Source organism: Bos indicus, chromosome 18, assembly GCF_029378745.1.
Source record: "Bos indicus isolate NIAB-ARS_2022 breed Sahiwal x Tharparkar chromosome 18, NIAB-ARS_B.indTharparkar_mat_pri_1.0, whole genome shotgun sequence".
In the NCBI taxonomy this organism is placed as follows: Eukaryota; Metazoa; Chordata; class Mammalia; order Artiodactyla; family Bovidae; genus Bos; species Bos indicus.
The window spans coordinates 66,211,773-66,235,500 of record NC_091777.1 but is presented as its reverse complement, the minus strand read 5'-3'; the positions used below and the strand labels follow the sequence as shown (position 1 = coordinate 66,235,500).

General features: G+C 44.3%; 1 protein-coding gene across 6 annotated transcripts in view; it reads left to right on the top strand.

Moving 5' to 3' along the window:
• The window catches only part of LOC109572191 (zinc finger protein 814-like), a 93,058-nt gene that overhangs the window by 49,378 nt on the left and 19,952 nt on the right, over positions 1-23,728 (top strand). For 2 of the 6 annotated variants that reach the window (XR_011561735.1, XR_011561737.1), the window contains 3 exons: positions 7,704-7,905; positions 8,826-8,864; positions 17,207-17,336. The exons of 1 other annotated variant lie outside the window; for it this stretch is intronic. Coding sequence is in view for 2 of the 5 variants with exons in the window: in XM_070771904.1 (XP_070628005.1) it covers positions 17,207-17,325; positions 19,061-19,340 (399 nt within the window). In the remaining 3 variants the exon portion in view is untranslated. Of the gene's footprint in view, positions 1-7,703; positions 8,016-8,825; positions 8,865-17,206; positions 17,337-19,060; positions 19,341-23,728 lie in introns of those variants that run through there. 3 more of the 6 variants (XR_011561736.1, XM_070771904.1, XM_070771905.1) reach the window with 3 other exon arrangements.

Below are 23,728 nucleotides of genomic sequence, written 5' to 3'. Positions count from 1 at the left end.
TACAGCGTATCCAGCCCCAAACGGGGCTTACGTCTGGGCACTGCCGTCTGTGAACCAGGATGGGACTTTGGGGTCAGTAAGGGGCTGATCAGTTATATGTTCAAAGGGATTAAGTGTCATATCTAAGGTCTGAACACAATCATGAGATAGGTGTCCTGCTTCTGGATCTGGTGTAGGGAGTAAGCTAGCAGGATTGAGGTTTACAAGGCATAAAAGAAAGGGATGGGTCGAGGAGGTGTACGTGGAGGATCTGTAGTCGAGCAAGGGGCAGAGAAAGGAAAGCCTGATGAGAGAGCAAATCTTTGAAGGAATGAGGTGAGCATACATTTAGAGGAGCATTTCGGGTTAGGGTGGTTAACAAGAGGGTGGTTGCAGCTAAGGCCTGGAGACAGGGTGGCCATCCGAGTGTGACGGGATCGAGTTGTTTAGATAAGTGAGCTAGAAGGCCCCATATGCCCCCGCTTTTTTGGCACAGAATCCCTGAGGCATGTCCTTGTCGAGAATGTACAAAAAGGAAAAAAGGCTTGGTGTAATCAGGGAAGTAAAGAAAAGGGGCCTGTAATAAATGTTTGATAAGAGTTTGTATGGGGGTGTGGAGAGAGGTGGGGGCCAGTAAGTGTTCGTCTAAGTTTCCTCGAGTAGCTTGGTAGAGAGGTTTTGCATGGAGGGCAAAATTTGGGACCCATATTTGGAAGAAGTTTAATAGACCTAATAGAGAAAGAAGTTCCCTCTTGGTTTGGGGCCTGGAGGTCTGTGTCAAAACATGAAATCTCTAAGCTGGGATTATTTTGGACGTGGGAGTGAGAAGCAATCCCATGTAATTGATGCTGGTGGAAGCAATTTGTGCCTTGGAGAGTGAGACTCTCTAGCCCCAGTTGCCTGGGGCATTTAATACTGTCTCAGTGTGGACTACACAGTCACGGAGAGAGGAACTACATAACAATAAATCATCTACATGTTGGAGTAAGGTCGTAGAGCCTAAGTCTAAAGTTTGTAGGTCTCTTTGGAGGGCTTGACCGAAAAAATGAGGGCTATCGCTAAACCCTTGTGGTAAAACAGTCCGAGTTAACTGTTGAGATTGATATGTGTCTGGGTCCGTCCAGGTGAAGGCAAATAGGGACTGTGAGGAGTGGTGTAGAGGTATAGTCAGGAAAGCATCTCTGAGGTCCAGTACCGTGAAGTAGGGTGTGTCAGGGGGATATGTGAGAGAAGGGCGTAGGGATTAGTGACCGCGGAGTGTATGGTATTATGGCCTCAGTAATCTTGCAAAGATCTTGAACTAGACACCAGGAGTGGGGTCCCTCTTTGACTGCCAGTTTAGGAGTATTATGAGGAGAACAGATAGGTTGCAAAAGGCCGGCTTTGAGCAGTTGGGAGATTATTGGTTTAAGTCCTTGTCGGGATTCTGTGGGCAGGGTATACTGAGTTTGGGTTATCACCTGAGAGGGATTTTTAAGAAAAACCTGTACCGGGGAATGGTGTCGGGCTACCGATGGGGCTTCAGTGTCAGATCTGAGGATCTGTTGGGGAAAGGTCGGGGGGCAGGTTTTGGGAGTGAAAGCTGGCCATGAGTTCGGGTGCCACTTGGATTCAAAGAACTGATATGGGATCTAAGAATGGGAGGTTTATAGAAGTTTGCAGCTTAGCCAGAAGATCACGTCCCATCAATGCCATTGGGCATTGAGGAACTACTATAAAAGAATGTGTTAGTGTTGTTTTGCCAAAGGAACAAAGGAGAGGAAGGGTTATTTGGGGATAAAAAGGGATGCCTGAGACCCCTTTGACGGCCACTTCTGAAGGTTGGAGAGGGCCCTTAAAGGAGGTTAAAAGTGAAGAGGCCGCTCCAGTGTCTGTTAGGAACAAGACTTTGTGTCTGGCCACCGTGCCAATTAACCGAAGCTCCAAGTCCGTCTGTACGGGGCGACTTGGGGTCTGGAGCTTGGGCTTTTCACTGGAATAACTCAGGCACAATTGGATCATCTCTCACCTCATCCGAGGAACCATGGTCTGGGATGCCAGGGCCCCCCTGAGTCTGGTTCCCAGCCCATTGTTGTTGGGCCTGGGGTGGACCCCGAGATGTGGTGGGTATTGCCTGAGGACAATCCATTTTCCAGTGGCCCCATTGTTTGCAGCTGAGGCAGGGTTTGGTGGGTGGCCGGGATTGGGGCAGGACTTAGCACAGTGTCCCGTTTGGTTGCATCTGAAGCAGGGGCCTAGAGGGTTAGGTCCCATACTTGTGGGCTGAGGTTGATGGGCCAAAGGGGTTGAATTTTTTTCTTGGCTAGCTGCAGCGAATAAAGCATATTTGACCTTCTTTCCTTTTCTTTTTCTTTTTCCGCTTCTTCCTCCCCATTGTTGAAAACTTAAAAGACTGTTTCTAGGAGATTTCACTGAGGGGTTTCGGGGCCCTTCTCTAACTGGCATAGTTTTCAGTGAATATTGGGGGCTGACTGGCTTATGAACTGGACGTGTAGGTACAGAAGTCCAGCGAGGGTGGAAATATCTAGATTAGTGTATTTTTGGACTGCCTCACCTCAGTAAGCTGTGAAAGAAAGAGGGCAGGATTTTCATCTTTTTCTTGAGTCACTTCCCTAATCTTATTGTAGTTAACATGAATGTGAGAGCTTTTTAGCATTAACAGTGCGGGAGACCTGGATTCAATCCCTGGGTCAGGAAGATCCCCTGGAGAAGGAAATGGCAACCCACTCCAGTATTCTTGCCTGGAGAATCCCATGGACGGAGGAGCCTGGTGGGCTACAGTCCACGGGGTCACAGAGTGAGACACGACTGAGTGACTTCACTTCAGTTTCTAGTAAACAGGTGATCATGTGAGGCAGGTACAGGATGTCGGCATCGCCCGCTTGATATGTCTACCATGGCTCAGTTAAAGGGACTGAATCATCAGCCACCGGGTTAGTCCTATCTTGGTTATGGAGCTGATCAGCATGAGCCCAGTCTGCCTGCCAGATCCGTTCCTTTTCATCGGAGTCAAAGTGGCATTTAGGATGTAATAAGATCCTTCCAGGTTAAATGATATGCTTGGCTAAGGCCAGGGAATTCCTTCCTATATCTAGTAGGATTTTCTGAAAAGGATCCCAATTTTTCTTCAACTTGGCTTATATCAGAAATTGAGAAAGGCGCATGATCCCATGTAGGGCCATCTGGTCCCACTACCTCTCTGAGAGGAAACTTGTTTGCTTTGGGTCCTGGCTGATTGGGGGCCGGGGGGTGGGGGGTGGAGGGTAGAAATCTCTTTTGGGGTTTTGGAGTCATCGCTTCCTGTTTTGGAGGAGGAAGGGCTAGAGGGTGGGGTCTTGTGTCCGGAAGCCTCATCTCCAGGGTGATAGGAAGGAGGCTTATCTGCTGGGTCAAAATCGGGGGCTGAGGGTTTAGTGGGCCTTTTATGGGCTTTAGATTTGGATTCTTTTTTAGTGGAGTGGGAGAGAGAGCAGAGGGGGATTTGATAGGTAGAACAGTCATTGCAGAGAGAAGGACGGCTTTTAAGGTCCCAGAAGGCTTGAATATAGGGGACCTCCAACCATTTGCCATTCCGTTTGAGGAAGTTTGTGAGATCTGATAAAATATTGAAATCAAAAGTCCCAAACTCAGGCCTGTGGTTTTGGTTATCCAGTTTGTGTTAAGGCCAAATTTGAGTGCAAAGTGACTCGCGTTTATCAGCCTTGAGATTGGTCAAGAGTAGAGGTTTGAGGTTTCGTTTTACGCAGGCCAAGGGAGAGTTCCGCAGGACGGATTGGCTTGACCCCATAGCAAATGGCTATCAACTGTCTGATTAAGAGAAAAGGTCGTCACCTAATCTTTTGACCCAGCAGAGAGAAGGAGGGAGGGGCATCCCCCAGGTACCTTCCCCAGAGGGCCTTTTGGCCGGAGGGTTCCCCGGGAACCCGGAAAGGACGATAGTCTATGGCACCCTAGAGTACCGTCCGAGCTTCCCTGGGCTACTGGATCAGGCAAGGATTTATGGTGGATGGAGGGAGGTTGAATGGCAAAAGGCCTCTGTCCTGGAGTTGGTCAGTCTCACGGAAAAGAAAGTATAGAGAAAAGAGGAAGAGAGAGAGAGGCCAATATTCCTTGGGGTATGTGGAAAACCAATAAATCCCTTAGACAGGACTTGTACCACTCATGAAGGCACAGGGTGTCCTCTCAAGGAGGTCTTGAAAGCCCGGGCGGGAAAGTGAGCTTGGCAGGCTTCCATGCTCTGAAGAGGTGGAAAAAGAGAAGGAACCTCAACCTCCCAATGAAAAAGAACCAGACCAGCACTTTACAGGAACAGACCACATTTAATGAGGCGAGAAGGGGCAGCAATCAGATTAGTGAGCTGCTGCACTAACCCAAGAAAAGAGTAACTATATATAGGTATATATGTGGAAATCTATCTTAAGGGGGCCTGTTCTTCTCCAAGATTGTTCAGAATAGTTATCTCTTAAACAGCTGGGTCAAGGAATTCTGGAGATCGGCCAGAGGCTGGGACCGGCTGGGCCTAATCAACCTTAATGTCCATTTTTTTCTTCGAGTGAGAGAGTTCTTTGCATAGAATAGTGGGGAGGACCCGGAGGTGAGTTTTAACTCCAGGCTATTTTGAGCCTTGTAACTTTCCTTCAGTATAGGGTTGCCAAATCTGTTTTCAAAGAAAGGAGGATGTACATCTCGGTGTTTTTTGTTTTGTTTTGTTTTGTTTTTGTTTTTGTTTTTTAAGCTTTATATAGGTATAATTTACATGTAGTAAAGTGTACATATTTAAAATGAAATATTGAGACTTTCCTGGTGGCACTGTAGATAAGAACCCACCTGCCAATTCAGGGGACACAGATTCAGTCCCTGGTCGAGCAAGATTTCACACACCTCGAGGCAGCTGAGCCTGTACACCACAACTACTATTTGCTTTCCTTTATAATAGATACCTTTACATTTTCTAGAATTTATATGATGGAATCCTTAAGTGTTGCTTTTTTCCTATAATTATTTTATGTGATGTTATATTTGTAATATAGATGTTATATGAATGGTTCATCCCCCTCCTTTTTCTTGGTTCAATCCTCTTTAGATATACTGCTATTTAACCATTCACTTGTTCATGACAAACCTAGGCAGCATATTCAAAAGCAGAGACATTACTTTGCCAACAAAGGTCCGTTTAGTCAAAGCTATGGTTTTTCCAGTAGTCATGTACTGATGTGAGAGTCGGACCATAAAGAAAGCTGAGTGCTGAAGAATTGATGCTTTTGAACTGTGGTGTTGGAGAAGACTCTTGAGAGTCCCTTGGACTGCAAGGACATCAAACCAGTCAATCCTAAAGGAGATCAGTCCTGAATAGTAATTGGAAGGACTGATACTGAAACTCCAATACTTCAGTCACCTGATGCGAAGAACTGACTGACTGGAAAAGACCCTGATGCTGGGAAAGACTGAAGGCAGGAGGAAAAGGGGACAATAGGGGATGAGATGGTTGGATGGCATCACCGACTCAATGCACATGAGTTTGAGCAAGCTCTGGGAGTTGGTGATGGACAGGGAAGCTTGGCATGCTGCAGTCCATGGGGTCACAAAGAGTCAGACACGACTGAGTGACTGAAATGAACAGAAACATTCACTTGTTTATGTGCATTTTGGATATTTCCAGATTTTGACTGTAGAAAATAAGTTGGTGCAAACATTTGTATACAGTTTTTATAAGGATATTTATTTCTTTTATTTTTTGGTCGAAGAATATTGCTGTGTCTGAATCATGAGGCCTGTGACTATTTAGCTTTTGAAGAAGCTAACAATTTGTGACCTAGTAATTGTGTTTTTTTACATTCTTTCCAGCACTGTATGAGGGTTCCGGTTTCTCCACATCCTAGTGAATACTTTATTTGGTCAGTCGTTAGTAATTTTAGCCCTTTTAGTAAGTTTATCATGCTGTCTTGCTGGTTTGTTTTTTTTTTTCCCTCTAAGAATTCATGATTAGCATTTTTTTTTTTTTTCATATGTTTGGTCTCTTTCTTCATTTGCTCTATCTTATAAAATACCCACTTTTGTCTTCTGCCTACTTTATGAACTTTGGCTATTTTCGTTTCGTTTTTTCTTTTTTTTTTTTTTAACAAGTAGGACAAAGATGTACATTGAAGAGTCATCCATCTTCACTGGTTGAATAATGTGATTGTTAAGATTTGCTTTCAGTGGTGGAAAACTGTGTCCTGAGCTTTTTCAGGTTTTGTTATGCATAATGGGACACATGTACCATACATTTTTAAGATTAATATACCCTGGGAATTTCCTAACGGTCTAGCAGTTAGGACTTTGCTCTTTCACTGTCTGAGGCCCAGGTTCAGTCCCTAGTTGGGGAACTAAGATCTCACAAGCCACATGCCACACGGCCCAAGCAGGGGAAAATAAAGATTAATCCGCCCTAATATGTCGTTCGTCAATTTCTAAAGTCCAGACTGAATAATAAACCCTTGCTTTGTAGTGTTTGCCCATTTTCCTGTTCCATATGGGTGATGGTGGGTTGGAGCAGGACCGTTAGATGGATTAAGTGCCATCAGGATGGACAGTACATCTCAAAAGCCCAGTGTGGAGGGAAATAGGACGGCAGGGGTCAGTCTCTCCAAGCCTGGGTCAGGCAGCCTGGGTTTGCAGCCTAGTTGTTGGGTTCACACCCTGGGTCCCATTGCCTTGACTCACAGAGAAATGACAGTCACCCACCCTCTACCCTCCCTGACCCCCTGTAAACAGGGATAAGCAGAGATCCTGTCCCCTGGTCTTCAGAGGAGGGGAAGGGCCGAGTCGCCCGTTCCCATTAGGAGGGTGTGGCAGTGGTGACACACTGAGCCCAGCCACCCTGCGCTCCTCCTGACGCTCACAGTCCAAGCTGACGCCATGAAGCCACGCTTCGGGAGGCCAGTGCTACAGGACACTAGGGTGTCAGAATGGGTTTTTCACCTGAGAATCTTCAGGTGACTTATTGGAGCTCCTTCAGGCTCAGTTCCTGACTGGGATTTGCAGGCAAATGATAGCATTTAACTTGTTCTTCGTGAGAATCAATAAAAAGAGACTGGGACTTGACCGTGCAGGAGCCACGGGTTCCATCCTGGTAGAGGATCTAAGATCTCATGTGCTTCCGGACAAGCCCACGCATTGCAACTGAAGAGCCAACATGCTGCAACTAAGATCAGACACAGTCAAATACATAAATATTTTAAAAAGCACCCCTAACTCAAAGACCCCGCGGGAGTGGATTTGAGTCTTGTCCCCCACTCCCTTGCTGGGTGCCCTGCAATAAATTTTGTACTTTCTTTCATCGCCACCAGGTGGCGCTAGATCGGCTTTGTGGAGCCAGTGGACAAGTTCCGTTTAGTAACACAAACACTTCGGTGATCCACTGCAGACTGATCCCACAGATTCTAGTGTGGCTCCTTTATGAAGAAGAAAAGCCGCGTCTCTGTCCTTAGAACTGGAGTCATCGTTTCCCAGCGACGCTCACTGGGGAGCTTAGCCTTTTCTCTTTCTCCTCAAAGTCTCGTAGGGAGAGCCTTTGCCATTGACTTGCTCGTGTGTTCGAACTACATTACCCGGGATGTTCAGAGTAAAGGGCAGCATGGATAACGAATGAATTACCAGGAAACAGGCAATTTCCGTTCAAAGCACACCTCGTTGGGGCGGGACTTCCGGCCTCCTCCCTAAGGCGGCCGTTTTAACTGCTCTAGGTCCGTTCAGGTCCGGAGGCCTGTTAGGACTGGGCGATGGGACCGAGAACGTTCGATGGGAGGGACTGTCGTCGCTGCACAGAGACGGGTCTGAGCTTCGGAGACGCCGCCTGGGGACCGCTTCGCCCGAGTCTCCCCGCCGTTCCTGGGCCCGCCACGCCCAGAGTCGCTGGAGGCGGCGGCGCTGAGGGACCAGCCTCAGGTAAACTTCGTCCTTCGGGCGCGCACTGCCCTCACCCCACCGGACACGAAAGCCCCGAGTGCGAGGCTCCTGCTCACGTGCCCGCAGCCCAGGCCCCGGGCTCCAGGACGGTGAGGCGGTCGTGGGTGGTCCCTGTGTGTGATGGACTGTGTGATGGCGCGTGGGACAGGGTGATGGGCGGAGGGACCCGCAGCTGCAGAGGCTTGGAGGTCGGACTGTGGCGGGAGGATTCAGGAAACCTGGGTGCATCTGATGTCTGCAGGACCCAGACAATGAGAAGCGGAGTCATGCCCGGACTGTCAGGCTGACAGTCTTTGTATCTTTATTGTCGGGACCTAAGAAGGTGTGGGGAGAAGGACATGGCAACCCACTCCAGTATTCTTGCCTAGAGAATCCCATGGACAGAGGAGCCTGGTGGGCTGTTGTCCATGGGGTCACACAGAGTCGGACACGACTAAAGCGACTTAGCATGCATGCTTGCATGCATTGGAGAAGGAAATGGCAACCCACTCCAGTATTCTTGCCTGGAGAATCCCAGGGACAGAGGAGCCTGGTGGGCTGCCTTCTGTGGGGTCGCACAGAGTCAGACACGACTGAAGCGACTTAGCAGCAGCAGCAAGAAGGTGTGGAGAGTTTTGAACAAAAAGGGGAACAGGATTTACATTTGCTTTTAAAATGTTTCCCAAGGCTATTCAAAGGAAAAACAGATTTGAGGGGAGTGATGAGAACGCTGAGGCACTAGGAGGTTGAATCTTGTTCAAGGTCACACTGCTGGTAAGGATCGACAAAGTGCACCGAGGTCAGACGACCAAATTGAGGTCACCTGGCTTGGGCTAGGCAAGGATGCATATGGGGTGACATGAGCCTCAACCTTTCTGTCCCCGCTGTTACATTTTTCTAAGGTCTGTCTCTTTCCACAGAGTCCCAAGGCTGCAGAAGTACTTATAGAAACAAAACGGGTATGTAGAGGGTCCTAGTTCCTTTCTGGCTCTAACCCTCACTCACATGTTTTCTGGTTTGTGGAATCCAGGAACTCTTAGGTGCCATCTTCCTAATCCTTGGCTCTGGGCACCCTTGAGAAACCCCATGCCCAGAGTCTTAAGTCCATATTAGAGGTTATATGGTTATATTTCCATTTCTGGCAACCATCGTAAAGTAGTGTGGAAAGTTAACCCAGGAGCTGGTACCACCATGTGCAAATACTTAGTATTAAAATTAAGGTGGGAAAAAAAATAATAAAATTAAGGTGGGGGTGTTGAGAAAGCACAGGTATCCTTATCTGGTATGAACATGAAATATAGGATGAATACCTGAGAAATTGAGCATCTATTCTGGAGTTATTGGGTGGTTTCAATCAGAGGAGGGAGGTGATATTATCAAGGTCTTCAAAAGCTATCTCTGACTGTATGTAGAGTGGAAAACAGACTGTGGGAGTGAGAGGAGTGAGGCAAATCCCGGTAGAGGCTACTGACATAGTCTAGCTGAGAGTTAATGGGCCAGAGTTGTGGTTTAGTAGATGAGGTTGAAGTCTGGATGCATGTTCTAAAAAGGGGCAACTAGATTTTCTATTTTGGACAGTGAGAAGTGAAACAGAGAAACCAGAGATAACCCCAGGGTGTTTGGTCTTAACAGCTGTAGGAATGGAAGCTCCAACTGAGATGAGGAGTTGATAGTGTGAGTAATAATCACTGGGTTTATCAGAAGCTTTGTTTTGACCATATTAAGAATCTGAGGTATTTCAGGGACCAGTAAGTGGAGGCATCAAATTGGCAGCTGGACTCACAAATTGGGAAATCGAAAGAGGGATTCAAGTGGAGATATCCAAAATGTGGTAGCTACTATGTGGACCCAAGTGAGTGACCTGTGGTCACATTTAGGAGGTATAATCTTCATGTTACAGTCCTAATGCTGTTCAGGGAATGGGAAGTGGAGGATAGAGGCTGAGCACTGGGGCTCTTGCTTGAGTACCTGAGTGATGGTATTGGGTTTCTTGGTGGCTCAGATGGTAAAGAATCTTCAGTGCAGGAGACCTGGGTTCGACCCCTGGGTCAGGGAGATCCCCTGGAGAAGGGAATGGCAACCCACTCCAGTATCCTTACCTGGAGAATTCCACGGACAGGAGCCTGGCAGGCTACAGCACATAGGGTTGCAGAGTCAGGCACAACTGAGCGACTATCGCTTTCACTTTTCAAATGCAGTTGAGGGAGGGATGTGGCCATAAAGGTAGGGTGTATCAGACATGAGAGCCTGGTAAGTGGCCAAGGCTTCCAAGAGAAGAGTAGATATGAGTTGGATGCCAAGGCATAGCAGTGATTGAGGCAGGATGACATGCAGACCGGAGCTATTGCTTATTCACTTCACTAGGGACTCAGCAATATTTTGTGAGGACGTTAATGGGGCCTGGAATGATCCATTCAGCCTGGTGGATATGGACAGAGGCAAATATGGTCATTTGTGATAATTAGCGGGATTGGGGTGACTTGAATGAGGGTTAGCTGGACAGAGAAGGCTGTCATTGCTGAAGGACAGCGAGAGCTGCACAGAAATGGAAGCGGGCCATGGGCATCCAAGATTGACTGGTGGGTTTGTGTGGCTTAGTCTTAGGCAAGGAGCAGCCATACAGGAAGAGAGGCCATAGAAAGCTTAGATGTTTCCACCCTCAATGGGTGCTGTGGGAGGTCTAAGCTAGTATTGAATCCTGTCTGAATTTGCTGAGCAAACCTCTGTGCGTTCTGCAAAGTTGTATGTTAAGACCTTAAATGAAGGGCTTCCTGGTGGTCAAGTGGTTAAGAATCCACCTGCCAATGCAGGGGACACAGGTTCGATCCCTGGTCTGGGAGGATCCCACGTGCCACAAGGCAACCAAGCAGGTGCACCACAACTACTGAGCCCGTGCTCTAGAGCCACGAGCTGCAACTGCTGACCCCTGTGCGTTACACTTCTGAGAGGAGTGGGGTCAAACTGATGAGGGTCACGGACAGTTGTACCTTGATGCTGGAGGACCTTGAACTTAAAACCTCCCTGGGTGAGGTCCTCACACCCACCTCTGTGCCGGATGTATTCCCTGCTCTCTCTTTTCACCCTAGAGCCTGGTCTGCCCTTCCTACATCAGAACCACAGACAGTGCGTCCTTCCCCAAGTCCCTAAGTAGGTGCTGGGGTTGGTTGGATAAGGTGTGTGCACTGCCCTCTTCTCTCCTTGAAAAGCCCCAACTTCTGCTTTCATGAAGCCTCACAAAGAATGATTCAGGGTCAGCCATCTACTGGTCACTGTAATGGATTCTATTTTGCTTGCCCTCTGCCTGACCTGGTGACTTTGTCCAGATCTAAAGCACTCTAGTACCCTAGATCCTATTTCTGTCTTCTAGCTGACATTTCCTCATGCCTGCCTGTGCCAGGATTTGCCATCATTGACATGTTTACTAATTACGTGGACCATGGTCTTTTCTTGCAAGACTCTCTGAAGTTTTCTGTAATAGTTTTCTTTCCTGTGTACTACTGTGTGCTGAGCTATTCTGGCCTAGTACTGGCTACACTTTGTAATGTCTTTCTCTAAGTAATTGCATCACATGGTTGCCATGTGTATTTGCTCATCCCGGGAGTAGAATGGAGTGCATTCAGTGGTTCACAAATGACTGTTCATCCAGTCACAGCAAAATGCATCAGGAGGCTTCTGGTCTTAAATGGCACCTGGGGGAGGGCATGACATAAAGCCTGTGTTCAGATTATAGAAGAAGCTTACTGTGTTTGATTAGTATTTTGTGCCAGTTCTAGCAGCTACACCTCATTTCTGGTGTTGCTTCCCAATTCCTGACATTTTGATGACTTGTCTATTCTACTCGTCTGTTCTACTCTCACATACCATACAGGACTAATCCTCACCTCTCTTGACTCTCACCTGCTTTTCTTACTGCTCCTTCTGCAGTGCTCTCCAATGTTGACTTTTACATATTGTGTCGTGAGGTGTGCACCTATCTTTGAATAGTCCTTGAACACAGACTATTCTATTGCAATTGGATATTCTTGGTCCTGGACTTACCCTTCTACTCTAGTGGTCGTGTGTCACCAGCAAACAGGAGCCCTAGATAAACTGGTTGTAGGCCCTGTTCTTCTCCAAATACCCCATCCCGTAGCTGTGTCCTTCACCTTGCAAGGCCTTCCCTTCTGTGCTCTTTATTTCCTAGTACAGCAAAGCGGCCTGACCCTTAGCCTGCATCACCTCCCCGGTCCTGCGGACAATCCCGTGGACTTACCTTGAGTTGTGTTCAGGTGGCCCTCTCCAACCATGTACTGTGTTATCTAGCATCATCTACAAGAGTGCATTATAGAAATGTACGTGGCTCTGCAATGTGAAGAGGCAACAGAGGTTTTCAGAAGGCAGATGGAAGAGCGTAAAACAGAAATACAATGGCATTATAAATTTTAAGTTTCGTAACTGTGTCTAAACACACATCCATTCTTCTGGATTCCACTAAATAGTATGAAGAACAGAGAGAGAGAGAGAGAGAGAGAGAGAGAATGTCTGACATCTAGAACCTGTCTTGACTTCAGCTCAGTAACACTTCCTCATTTTGCCAGAAGTACATCCATATGGAGAAGATTCCAAGTCCGGACGCCACTCTAGATGGTTCATCACTTTCCTGTGTTCCCTTTTCATGGAGCCTGAGTACAAGGTCACTGCATACATTTAGTAAATTATTTCTGACCAGGTGTGATCTTGGATCAGAGATAGAGAACAAACACGTGGGGTAAAACAGGAAAGAGAAGAGGGACAGAGAGGGGAAATGAGAGAGATGCATTATGGTAGAAATGACACATAAATATCAGGAAGTGGCACAATGCTGAAAATGAGAGACTGTTAAGAGTTATATAGTTTTTGAACATGGAAACACTAACGTATAATATTTTGGGTCAATTAATTCTTAAGGTGTAGAGAATGAGAAGCAGTTCATTAAAAAGAACAAGAAGCAAGCTATAAAGAGTGAAACTATGGTCTAGACTCATGAAAATCCAGCTTCTTAGACAGATGGGAAGGGATGATAAGTCTTCAACAATGAAAATCAAAAATTGACATAACTGAAAGTAAGTAACTGAGGGAAAATACATTTTCTAACACATTTGAAGTGAGATAGTTCTCAAAGGAGAGTAGTCAAAATAGAACTCGAATAAAGGTTTATTTTGCTAAGTCAACAAACTGTCTGCCTTGCTGTCAAGAGAATTGATAGAAGCAGTGTTTGCAAGCAGAGTGGATTCATAAAGAGAGGAAAGTTTCTTCAAAAACAGCAGCAACAGGAACAGCCTGACATTGCTGTGTTGCATGTTGGGGTGTTACTCTATGACTCTATGAATCCCAGTCCGTGTGGGCTATAAAACTGGCACTCCCCTCCATCAGGATATCTGAGGTTCTGTTACTCTACAGAAGAGAAGGCAGGGCTATGCCCTGTGGATCTGAATGTGACTAGAACTTTCTCACACCTTCCTTCTAGAATTATGAGCTTATATCCTAAAACTCTTCTTAGATTCAGTGTACACTTGGATGACAATATTGCACCTTCCTTTCATAAATATGAGATGTCTCTTCCATTTATTTAGTTTTTCTTTGGTATCTTTTATCAGAATTCGGTAGTTTTCTCCATATAGCTCTTGTATATGTTTTGTTAGATTTGTACCTGAGTATTTAATTTTGGGGGATGCTAATGTAAATGGTAATATATTTTAAATTTTAAATTCCATTCATTCACTGCTGACATATAGCAACAACCTTGCTATAATTTCTTACTGGATTGAGAATTTTTGTTGTTGTTGATTCTTTCAGGTATTATACATAGAGACTTTCTTATCACTTGTTTACAGAGACAGTTTTATTTCTCCCTTCCCAATCTATACCTTTTCATTTTATTTTCTTGTCTTACTGAATTAGCTAGGACTTCCAGGACAATGCTGAAAAGCAATGGGTAGCAAGACATACTTGCCTTGTTCCTGATTTTCGTGGAAAAGCTTTGAACTTCTCACAAGTAAGATTAAGCAGCAGTTTGCTTCTAAGTATATCTGATCATCTCTGCTTTTGTTTATTTGAAATTAAATGCATCATTTTGAGTAAGATCTTTATTTCACAACCTGATACTTATTATGCTATGTTTATTATGTCTATTTATTGTATTTTTGTAGATTTTCTTCAAATGTTGGATTTTCTCAAATGTTTTTTCTGCATCTATGATATGATCATGTGATTTTTCTTCTTTTAGCCTGTTGATGTGATTGTTGTTTTTCAGTTGCTCAGTTGTGTCTGACTCTTTGCAGCCCCAGGGACTGCAGCACGCCAGGCTTCCCTGTCCTTCACCATCTCCCAGAGCTTGCTCAAACTCATGTCCATTAAGTCGGTGATGCCATCCAGTCATCTTGTCCTCTGTCGTCCCCTTTGCCTACCTTTAATCTTTCCCAGCATCAGGGTCTTTTCTAATGAGTCAGCTCTTTGTATCAGGTGGCCAAAGTTAATTTGTATTTAAATATTAAACTAGCCTTGCATACCTAGGATAATTCCATTTGGTTGTGGTGAATAATTCTTTTTACACATTGTTGGGTTTGCTTCTGTGCTCATGAGAGATATTGGTCCGTAGTTTCCTTGTAGTGTCATTGTCTGGTTTTGGTATTAGAGTGATATTGGCCTCGTAGAATGAGTCAGGGAGTGTTTCCTCTGCACTTTTCATCTGGAAGAGATTGTAGATAACTGGTATAATATCTTCCTTAAATATTTGGTAAAATTCACTAGTGAATCTCTTTGGGCCTGGTGCTTTCTTCTTTGGAAGGTTAGTAATTATTGATGCAGTTCTTCACTAGAAAGTAAGAATAGACAATCTGAATAAGCCTGTATCATTTAAAGAAATTAATAAATGCTGTAAAAACATTTGAGAAAATCGAACACCCATGCTCTCCTGTTTTCCATTTCATTGGTTTCTATTCTAATTTTTATTTCTTTTTCTGTTTTGGATTTAATTTGCATTTCTTTTTAGAGTTTTCTAGGATGGAAGTTCAGACTAATGATTTTGTATATTCTTTTTATGCTGTAAATTTTCCTCTAGGCACTGCTTTCTCTGCAACCCACAAGTTTTGGTAAATTGTTTTCATTTAGTTTCAAGCAGTTTGAAATTTCTCTTGAGATTTCTCCTGACTCATAAGTGTCCTTGAATTATTTAAAACTATGTTTTTTTCAGCTCCATGTATTTTGGGATTTTCCAGCTATCTTTATCTTTTTGATTTCTACTTTAATTCCATTGTTGTCTGAGATCAGACATTGTGTGATTTCTATTCTTTTAAGTTTGTTAAGGTATATTTTATAGCCCAGAAAATGTGGTAGTGCATATTCCATGTGAGCTTGAGAAGAATATGCAATCTGCTCTTTTTTGATGAAGTAGTCTTGTAGATATCAATTATATTAAATTGATTGAAGGTGCTTTGAGTTTAAATATGTCCTTAACTGATTTTCTGCCTGCTGGAGCTGTCCCTTTCTGGTAGAGAGATGTTGAAGTCTCCCAAATATAATAATGGATTCATTTATTTCTGTTCATCTGGAGCTCTAGGTCCACTTTCACTCTCACAAAACACAGTTAATTCCTTCTCATAGTTTCCCTCTGAATTCCTCTATATTCTAGCCACAGCAGGAGATTGTCAAGTAGAGAATTTCTTCTCCCACTTCAGATCTGCCTGACTTCCACTTCTGTTTCAGCCAGAACAAGTTCTCTACGTTAAGAACTCATGTGATTACATTAGGCCAACCTGAATAATCTCTGTTTTCAAGTCAAACAATTAGCTACTTGAATTACATCTGCAAAGTTCTTTTATCTTGTAACATAACGTACTCAGGGGAGTAACTCCAGGGGTCAGAGCCACAGCCATCAAAACTCTGGTAGTTGTAGTCTTTTTTCCTAACTCACTTCTGGTGTTTTATAACACGTTTAAATTTTTATCTTCTCAACCTAAGTCTGAAATTATTTGTATTATATAAATCTACTCACAGCTTATCCACACATCTCAGTCATGGGACAAATATCCATATAGAACTGCAACTACCATTGTTTGGCACAAGTTGACTTAAATTCCAGGTTTTCCATGTTCAATACAGTGCTTAGATTAAGCAGTAGTTTGCTTCTAAGTACATCTGATTATCTCTACTTTTGTTTATTTGAAATTAAGTGCATCATTTTGAGTAAAGTCTTTATTTTGCTTATTTACTTTGATTTTGTGGACTGATCTTTTGCTCTTCTCATGATATTAACTTGGGGGTTACTCTCTGAGTCTGTGAAGAATTGATACTGATGCTGCCTTTGTGTATAGGTGTTACTTCTGCCCTCCTGACAGGGACCTCACTTGGACAGACCTATCACATAAGCCTAGAATCTACCCAGTATTCTACATGATGAATACTCAGGCAGTGGTGCTTTAGATTTCCACACAAAGGCCTGCACATATACAAAAGCCAAGTTTATAACTGTACAGCGTGATTGTTTACTGTTCAGTGTTGTGGTGTTCTAAGGTAGGAACTGTTGTGGAAACATAGTTTTAAATAAAGTGTCCTGCTAACCCAGAAGACTTCTTCACATAAAAAGAAGAGAGAGAAACTTTTTTTTTTTTTTTTCCTGTTGAAGAAGCATTGAGGCAGAATGTGATATGCATTACAGGCAGTCTAGTAAGGAGATCATGAAGTCAGTAAGGAACCTCATCCTTTTATGTGACCATGCAGTACAATGTGTTACATACATGTTCTTGAGATAAATGAGAACTAGTTCTCCAGTAAGAGGATTTGACAGTACCATTTTTTTGTATCATTCATGCTAAATTACCTTGTAATTGGAGTGACCATTGGTGTTTGCCAAGTGTCTTTATCTAAAGAAAAATACATTTCTTATACCTTTATGACAGGAGGTAGTTTTATAAATTAGAGCCTGGCACCTGCTGAAGTCAGGCTCCTTCTCTCCTATAGAAACTGGAAGATAAGGGCACGCTCTTATGTAATGATTGAATTTAAAAGAGCAATCTCTCAGGTCCTGGAGCAAAAGGTATCCAGAATGCAAATCTGGCAAAAGGCTTATATAGCTTTTAAAAATATATCATAATGGGCAAAGGAAGAAAAGACAAGTTTTCTTAAGTAAATGCCTTAAGAAAAAGTGGATGATCGGTGATGAAACTCTCCTTTTGCCTCAGAGGATTTATTTTCCTTTTTTTTAAATTTTAACAGTAAGTTACAAAATTTACTGTTAATTTGAACTTTAAGCTGATCTCCAAAAAATTTATTTGCATTTTCTAAGCATATTGGCTGGGTGAAGTTGCTTTCAAATGGAGAAGAAGAAGTCCTAAAAATTTACTGACTTCTGGAAGCTTTAGAAGACTGGAAGAACTGAAGGGATGTCAAGAATTCTGTGTGTGGGTATGTGTACGTAAGATAAAGCCAGGAAAGTATGTGATAACTTCTGACAGGTTTTGATGGAAACACCAAAGGAGAGAGATTTTCCAGAAGAGACATGATGTGTCACTGTGTATTCATGTAGGAGAAATTATAAGATTCCTTAAAAAATTCAATTAAAACAAATTGATTTTATTAAAAATTATTTTTAACCCTTTTAGTTTTAAGTATTAAATAAGTATTTTTAATATAAGTAATGTTTAGCAAAATTTGACAGCCATTAGCACCTAAAAGGAGAAGGCAGTGTCTTCAGAATAATTATTCTGGTCACATGCTCAGCTTAATTGTATCTCTTCTCAGACATCACTGCTAAAACTTCTCTAAGATTTTCACATTTTTAACCATCTACTGATACTCCTCTGAGACATTTCAGACACAATCTCTGAATCACTACATAGTCATTAATAGCTTTCTGTAATTTGAATTTTATAACTTTTTTCAGGTAATAGTTCCTCATGCAGAGCAGTTTCTGTAATCCAGGGGAAATGATAACGACTTCCCAGTGATGAGATCATAGTTTCAGTTACTCTGTGCAGTTCGGGGTTCAGAACACCTTTTTCATACATGCTCCATCTGTGAATACCACACCTGTTAATCTGTATGAAATCTGCATGTCTTTCATTGTTCTATTTTTGAGAAATTGTCAGACTATCCAAAAAGAAACTAAATGATAAAAATATTATATGCTTGCTAAATTGGACACAATAACTTACTATGCTGTTAGAAGTATTTTCTGAAGTGACTATAGAGATCCACCTTTGTACTCCCGCTGACCTACCTGGAGTGTTTTTTCTCTTCTTCCTGACCAAACATACAGAGACTGATCAAACTGAGTCTAACACTTCATAGTGTATAGATTTAATTGCAACATGGTAATGTTTATTTTTCATTATTAGTTTATTTTTATTGAAGTATAGTTGTTTTACACCTGGAACTAATCCAGGTATATAACATAGTGATTCAGTATTTTTATAGATTATACTCCATTTAAATTTATTAAAGACAAGGCTTCCCTGGTGGTCTAGTGATTAAGAATCCTAGAAGGCAATGGCAACCCACTCCAGTACTCTTGCCTGGAAAATCCCATGGATGGCGGAGCCTGGTAGGCTGCAGTCCATGGGGTCGCTGAGGGTCGGACACGACTGAGGGACTTCACTTTCTCTTTTCACTTTCATGCATTGGAGAGTGTTCTTGCCTGGAGAATCCCAGGGACGGGGGAGCCTGGTGGGCTGCCGTCTATGGGGTCGCACAGAGTTGGACACGACTGAAGTGACTTAGCAGCAGTAGCAGCATGAAATGTTTATTAGCTTCTGCTACCAGCGGACACATTTTGTATCTGAAGGACTAGGAATGATATGTGTACTTGGTTCTGTGTCCTCTGAGAACTTCAGAAACGGTACAGGTAGCCTCAGGCAGCATGATGAAGTTCACAGAAACTTGGGTGAATGTCTTCAGACAACACAACATCCCCTAGAAGTCCTGAGATCTGCCCTTTTAAGAACGAACAAGAGGCTTCTAAGTCCTTGGATGGGTGAACTCCATTTCCCAGCGCCCCTCGGGTCTAAACTTGTCAGGGTGCAAAGGGGTGGGGTGAATTACCCCCAAGCGTGAGAACTACATTACCCAGAATACTCTGCTGAGCAGCCTAGCTGAGCCAATGAAGGCTCAGAACAGAGGCGTTTCCGTGCGTGTCTCCTAGCGAGGGGCGGGGCTTCCGGCGTCCTCCTCCGGGCGGTCATTTTGGCTGCTCGGGTGTGTTCGTCCGGATAGAAGTTCCGGAGCCGTGAGACGGGGCCGACGGGACAGGACCGAGAAAGCGTCAGAGGAGTCCCGCTGCACAGAAGCGAGTCTGAGGTTCGGCCGCAGCACCGCGAGAGATGATTCGCACCAGGGCCGGTTTAAGACCCGCCGGCCCGCTCCCGGACCCACTCCGCCCAAAGGCCTGGATGGCTGCGGCCGCTCGGAGGGACCCGCCGCAGGTAAGCGCTTGTCCTCGGGCCCTCCCCGCCCTCACCCCACCAGACACTAACGCCCGGAGTGCCCTCGTCCCTGCAGCCCAGCCCCCGGTGTCCGGGACGGTGAGGCGTTAGTACACGTGCTCTTGTTTCTGACAGTGGTTGTGAATAAACATTTCAGTTTTCCAGTTTAATCTTACTATCTGGGGTGTGATTAGATGAGGGAGAGGGATACAGGCAGAGGAACCGGGATGTACCAAGGCCTGGAGCTGCGACTGAGCTCTGGGAATTCGGGAAATCTGGGCTCCGTTGTGCCTGGCGAGGAACAAAGTTTGAGGCGGAGTTACTCCTAGAATAGCAGGCTGAGGGCTCTGCATATATTCTCAGGAATTCTAAGAGCTGTGGGAAATTTTAAACCAAACTACGTTAGGTTTTCAAAAGTCTTCCAAAAGCTGTTTAACAGCCTTTGGATAACCAGACCGAGGAGGAGGATGAAGACGTTGGGGCACCAGGAGGTTGGATCTTTGTTCAAGCACACAGAGCTAGTAAGGTGAGACACTGAGGCACATAAGTTAGGCATTCAGCCCAAGGGCCAGGCGTGCGCGCATAGCGGCCTGAACCCCGTGAAACCTGACATTGTATTCATTCATCTGTAGCCTGTGTCTTAAAACATGACTGCAGAAACGTTTGCGGGACCTGTAGGTATGTGTAGTGTGTCCCAGACTGCTATTGTTCCCTTCCCCAACCCATATATTCTCTGCATTGTGGTGACCCGGGATTCTTTTTATACATTGCTTATTTATGGCTGTGCTGGGTCTTCCTTGCTGCGCAGGCATTTCTCTAGCTGCCCTGAATGGGGACTACTCTTTCCGAGGTGTATGGGTTTTTCATTGTGGTGATTTCTCTTGTGGAGCATGGGTTCAATAGCTGTGGTGCATTGTCTTAGTTACTCTCGCAGCTTGTGAATCTTCCCAGACCGGGGATCGAACCTGTGTCCACTGCTCTTGCAGGCAGATTCTCATCCCCTGCACCACCAGGGAAGTTCCTGCCGTGGAATTCTTTAAGGACCTAAACCTAGGGTCCTGAGTCTACCAAAGATGGTATAGAAGTGTTTGCATTTCTGGCACCTAATGTAAGTGGATGTGGAAATGTTATCCAAGTACCAGGATGTGAAAGTGCTTAGAGGTAGAGCTGAGGTGGGATCATTAAGATCTTTCCATTAGATGGGAAGAAGGAGCAAGAGAACAGAATTCAGTACTGGAACGGCTGCCTAAGAAATTGGGTATCTGTTCTGGAGGTGATAGGAAGTTTGAATCAGAAGAGGGGGAATGACCTTGCCTAGCTCCATTTATAGGAGAAGGAAATGGCAACCCACTCCAGTGTTCTTGCCTGGAGAATCCCAGGGACAGGGGAGCCTGGTGGGCTGCCGTCTATGGGGTCACGGAGTTGGACACGACTGAAGCAACTTAGCAGCAGCAGCTCCGTTCATTTATTTATGTTGGGGGGTCGGGTGGTGCTTCTCATTGCAGTGGCTTCTTGTGGCAGAGTGTGGGCTCTGGGGCGAGTGGGCTTCAGTAGTTGTGGTACATGGGCTCAATAGCTGTGCCTCTGGGCTTAGTTGCTCTGCAGCATGTGGAATCCTCCTGACCCAGGGATCGAACCCCTGATCCTGCATTGGCAGGTGGACTCTTTAACACAGCCTCCAGGGAAGCCCTTACCTACCTCTAAACAGTCTCCGTATGGCTGCACAGTGGAGACTAGATTGTGAGACTGAGGGAAGAGAAAGGAAAACCAGTGTGGAGGCTCCTACAGTAGTCCACTTGAGGGTTTATGGAACAGAGTGGTAGCTTGGAAGTGGCTGGATTCTGGATATGTTTTTATTATGAGTTAACTGGATTTTCCAGTGGGGAAGGAAAGTGTCGTCTTCTGCATGGTTGGTTATAACAAAGTACCGTAAACTAGATAACTTATAAACACCAGGAGTTTTTTTTCTAGAGGCTGGAAGTCCAAGATCAGGGTGCCTGCATGGTCAGGTTCTGTGTCTGGTGAGGGCCTGCTTCCTGGTTCCTAGAAGCCATGTTCCGTGTCCTTATGTGGTGATGAGCAGAGAGGAGCAAGCTCTCCTGTCTTTTATAAGGGTGACAGTCTCTCCCTTGTGGGGCCTACCTTCATGGTCTCATCTAATTTCCTCCCAAAGGTTCTCGCTTCTAATACCATAAAATTGGGAGGTTCTGTGTCAGGTATGAATTCTGGGGGGAAATAAACATTCACTCTCTAACAGAGAGTGAAACAGATAGATCTAGGTGGTTTTTTTTTTTTTTTTTTTTTAACATATTTGTGTGATTGACTTACGTTAGTTTCAGTTGTACAATATAGTAACTAGATACTTACATACATTACAAAATGACAGGAAACATTCTGTTACTGTGTGTTACCATACAGAGTTACTACAGTATTATTGACTATATTCCCTACGCTGTACTCGGGGTCCCCAGCCTGTGGGCTGCGGACTGCTACCTCTTGTCAGATGTGCAGCATCAGTAGATTAGAAATAAAGTGCGCAATCAATGTACTGTGCATCAGTCAGCCCAAAACCAGCCTCCCCTGGTCTGTGAAAAATTGTCTTCCATGGAACCAGTCCCTGGTGCCAGAAAGGTGGGGGATCACTGCTTACATCCTTGACTTATTTGTTTTATAGCTGGAAGTTTGTTTTGCAGTTACCATGAGGCTTTTTTGTTTGTTTGTTTGCATGTGATCTTTGTTGTGTCATGAAGGCTCGTTTGATGTGGCGCAAAGAGTCTAGTTGTGGCGCTTGGGCTTGGGAGCGTGCAGGCTTCAGTAGTTGCTGCTCGCAGGCTTAGTTGCTCTGCAGCACGTGGGATTCTGGTTTGCCACCAAGGGATCGAACCCGAGTGCCTTGCACTGCCAGGCAGATTCTTAACCACTGGGCTGCCAGGGAAGTCCCTACCATGAGGTTTGTATATATGTATATATGTACATACATATAACATAAAAATATATTTTTTATATGTTTTAAATTGCTGGTTTCTTCATGTCACATGTGTTTCCAATAGCCTACATTTGTACTCTCCACTTCTCATAATTGCTGGTTTTGATACCATATTTGTGTGTGGGTGATTTCCTACCTTGACTGTATGTGAGCTTTTACCAGTGAGCTTTCCCATTTGTAATTTTCTTGTTTCTAGTTGTGGCCTTTTCCTTCTAGAGAAGTTCCTTTGGCATATGTGCTAAAGCTGGTTTGGTGGTGCTGATTTCTCTTAGCTTTTGCTTGTCTGTAAAGCTTTTGACTTCTTGGTCGAATCTGAACGAGAGCCTTGCTGGGTAGAGTATTCTTGGTTGGAGGTTTTTAGCTTTTCTGCCTTGCAGAGTTTCTGCTGGAAAATCAGCTGATAACCTTATGGGAATTCCTTTGCATATACTTACTGCTTTTCCCTTGTTCCTTTTTTTTTGTTCTGGGCACACTGAGCAGCTCTCGGGTCTCTCTTAGTTCCCTGACTACACATTAAACCCGGGTCACAGCTGAGAAAGCACAGAGTCCTAACCACTGGACTGCCAGGGAATTCCCAAGTTCTGTATATTTTAGTGATGTATTTATGATTATATGTGCTGTCAAAATATGCAAAATTGTACATTAGACAGAGTACATTTTACAGTATATACTATAGAAAATTAAGACAAATCCCAGAGACTTTTATTCTTTTAAATAGAGTTGTCATGAAAGGACTCTAATAAAAAGACATTAGGACTGGTGGTCTAGTGGTTAAGAATCCATCTTCCAACGCAGGGGATGCAGCTTTGATCCCTGGTAAGGGAACTAAGATTCCGCATGCCCCAGGACAAGTATGCCCACGTGCCACAACCAGAGAGGCCTGCGTGCTGCAGTGAACAGCCCACACATCTCAACTAGGGCCTGATGCAGCCACATAAGCAAATCTTAAAAATAAAAAAGATGTTAGACCACGTAGTCAAGTGGCTAAGCTTCCAAGCTCCCAATGCCAGGGGCCTAGTCAGGGAACTGTCAGGCAGATTACCTCACTAGTGCTGACCACGAAATACCAGGTTGACTGATTTAAGATTTGGTTTCTGGGGAAGGCTGAAACTGAACTTAGGTAGTGTTGGTTTGGTGAGTAAAGCTCAGTTCGTGACTCCGTTTTGGGCTAGTTGTCTCCTGTTTTTTTTTTTTAAACAATTCTTTAAATTTTTATTTTAGATTGAGGTATAATTGATGAAACATGTATTACTGTCAGGTGTACAGCATAGTGGCTGAGTTATACATATATATGTATCCGTTCTTCTTCAGATTCTTATCCCTTATATGTTATTACAGAATATTGAGTAGAGCTCTTGTGCTATACAGTAGGTCCTTGTTGGTTATCTGTTTTATTTATTTG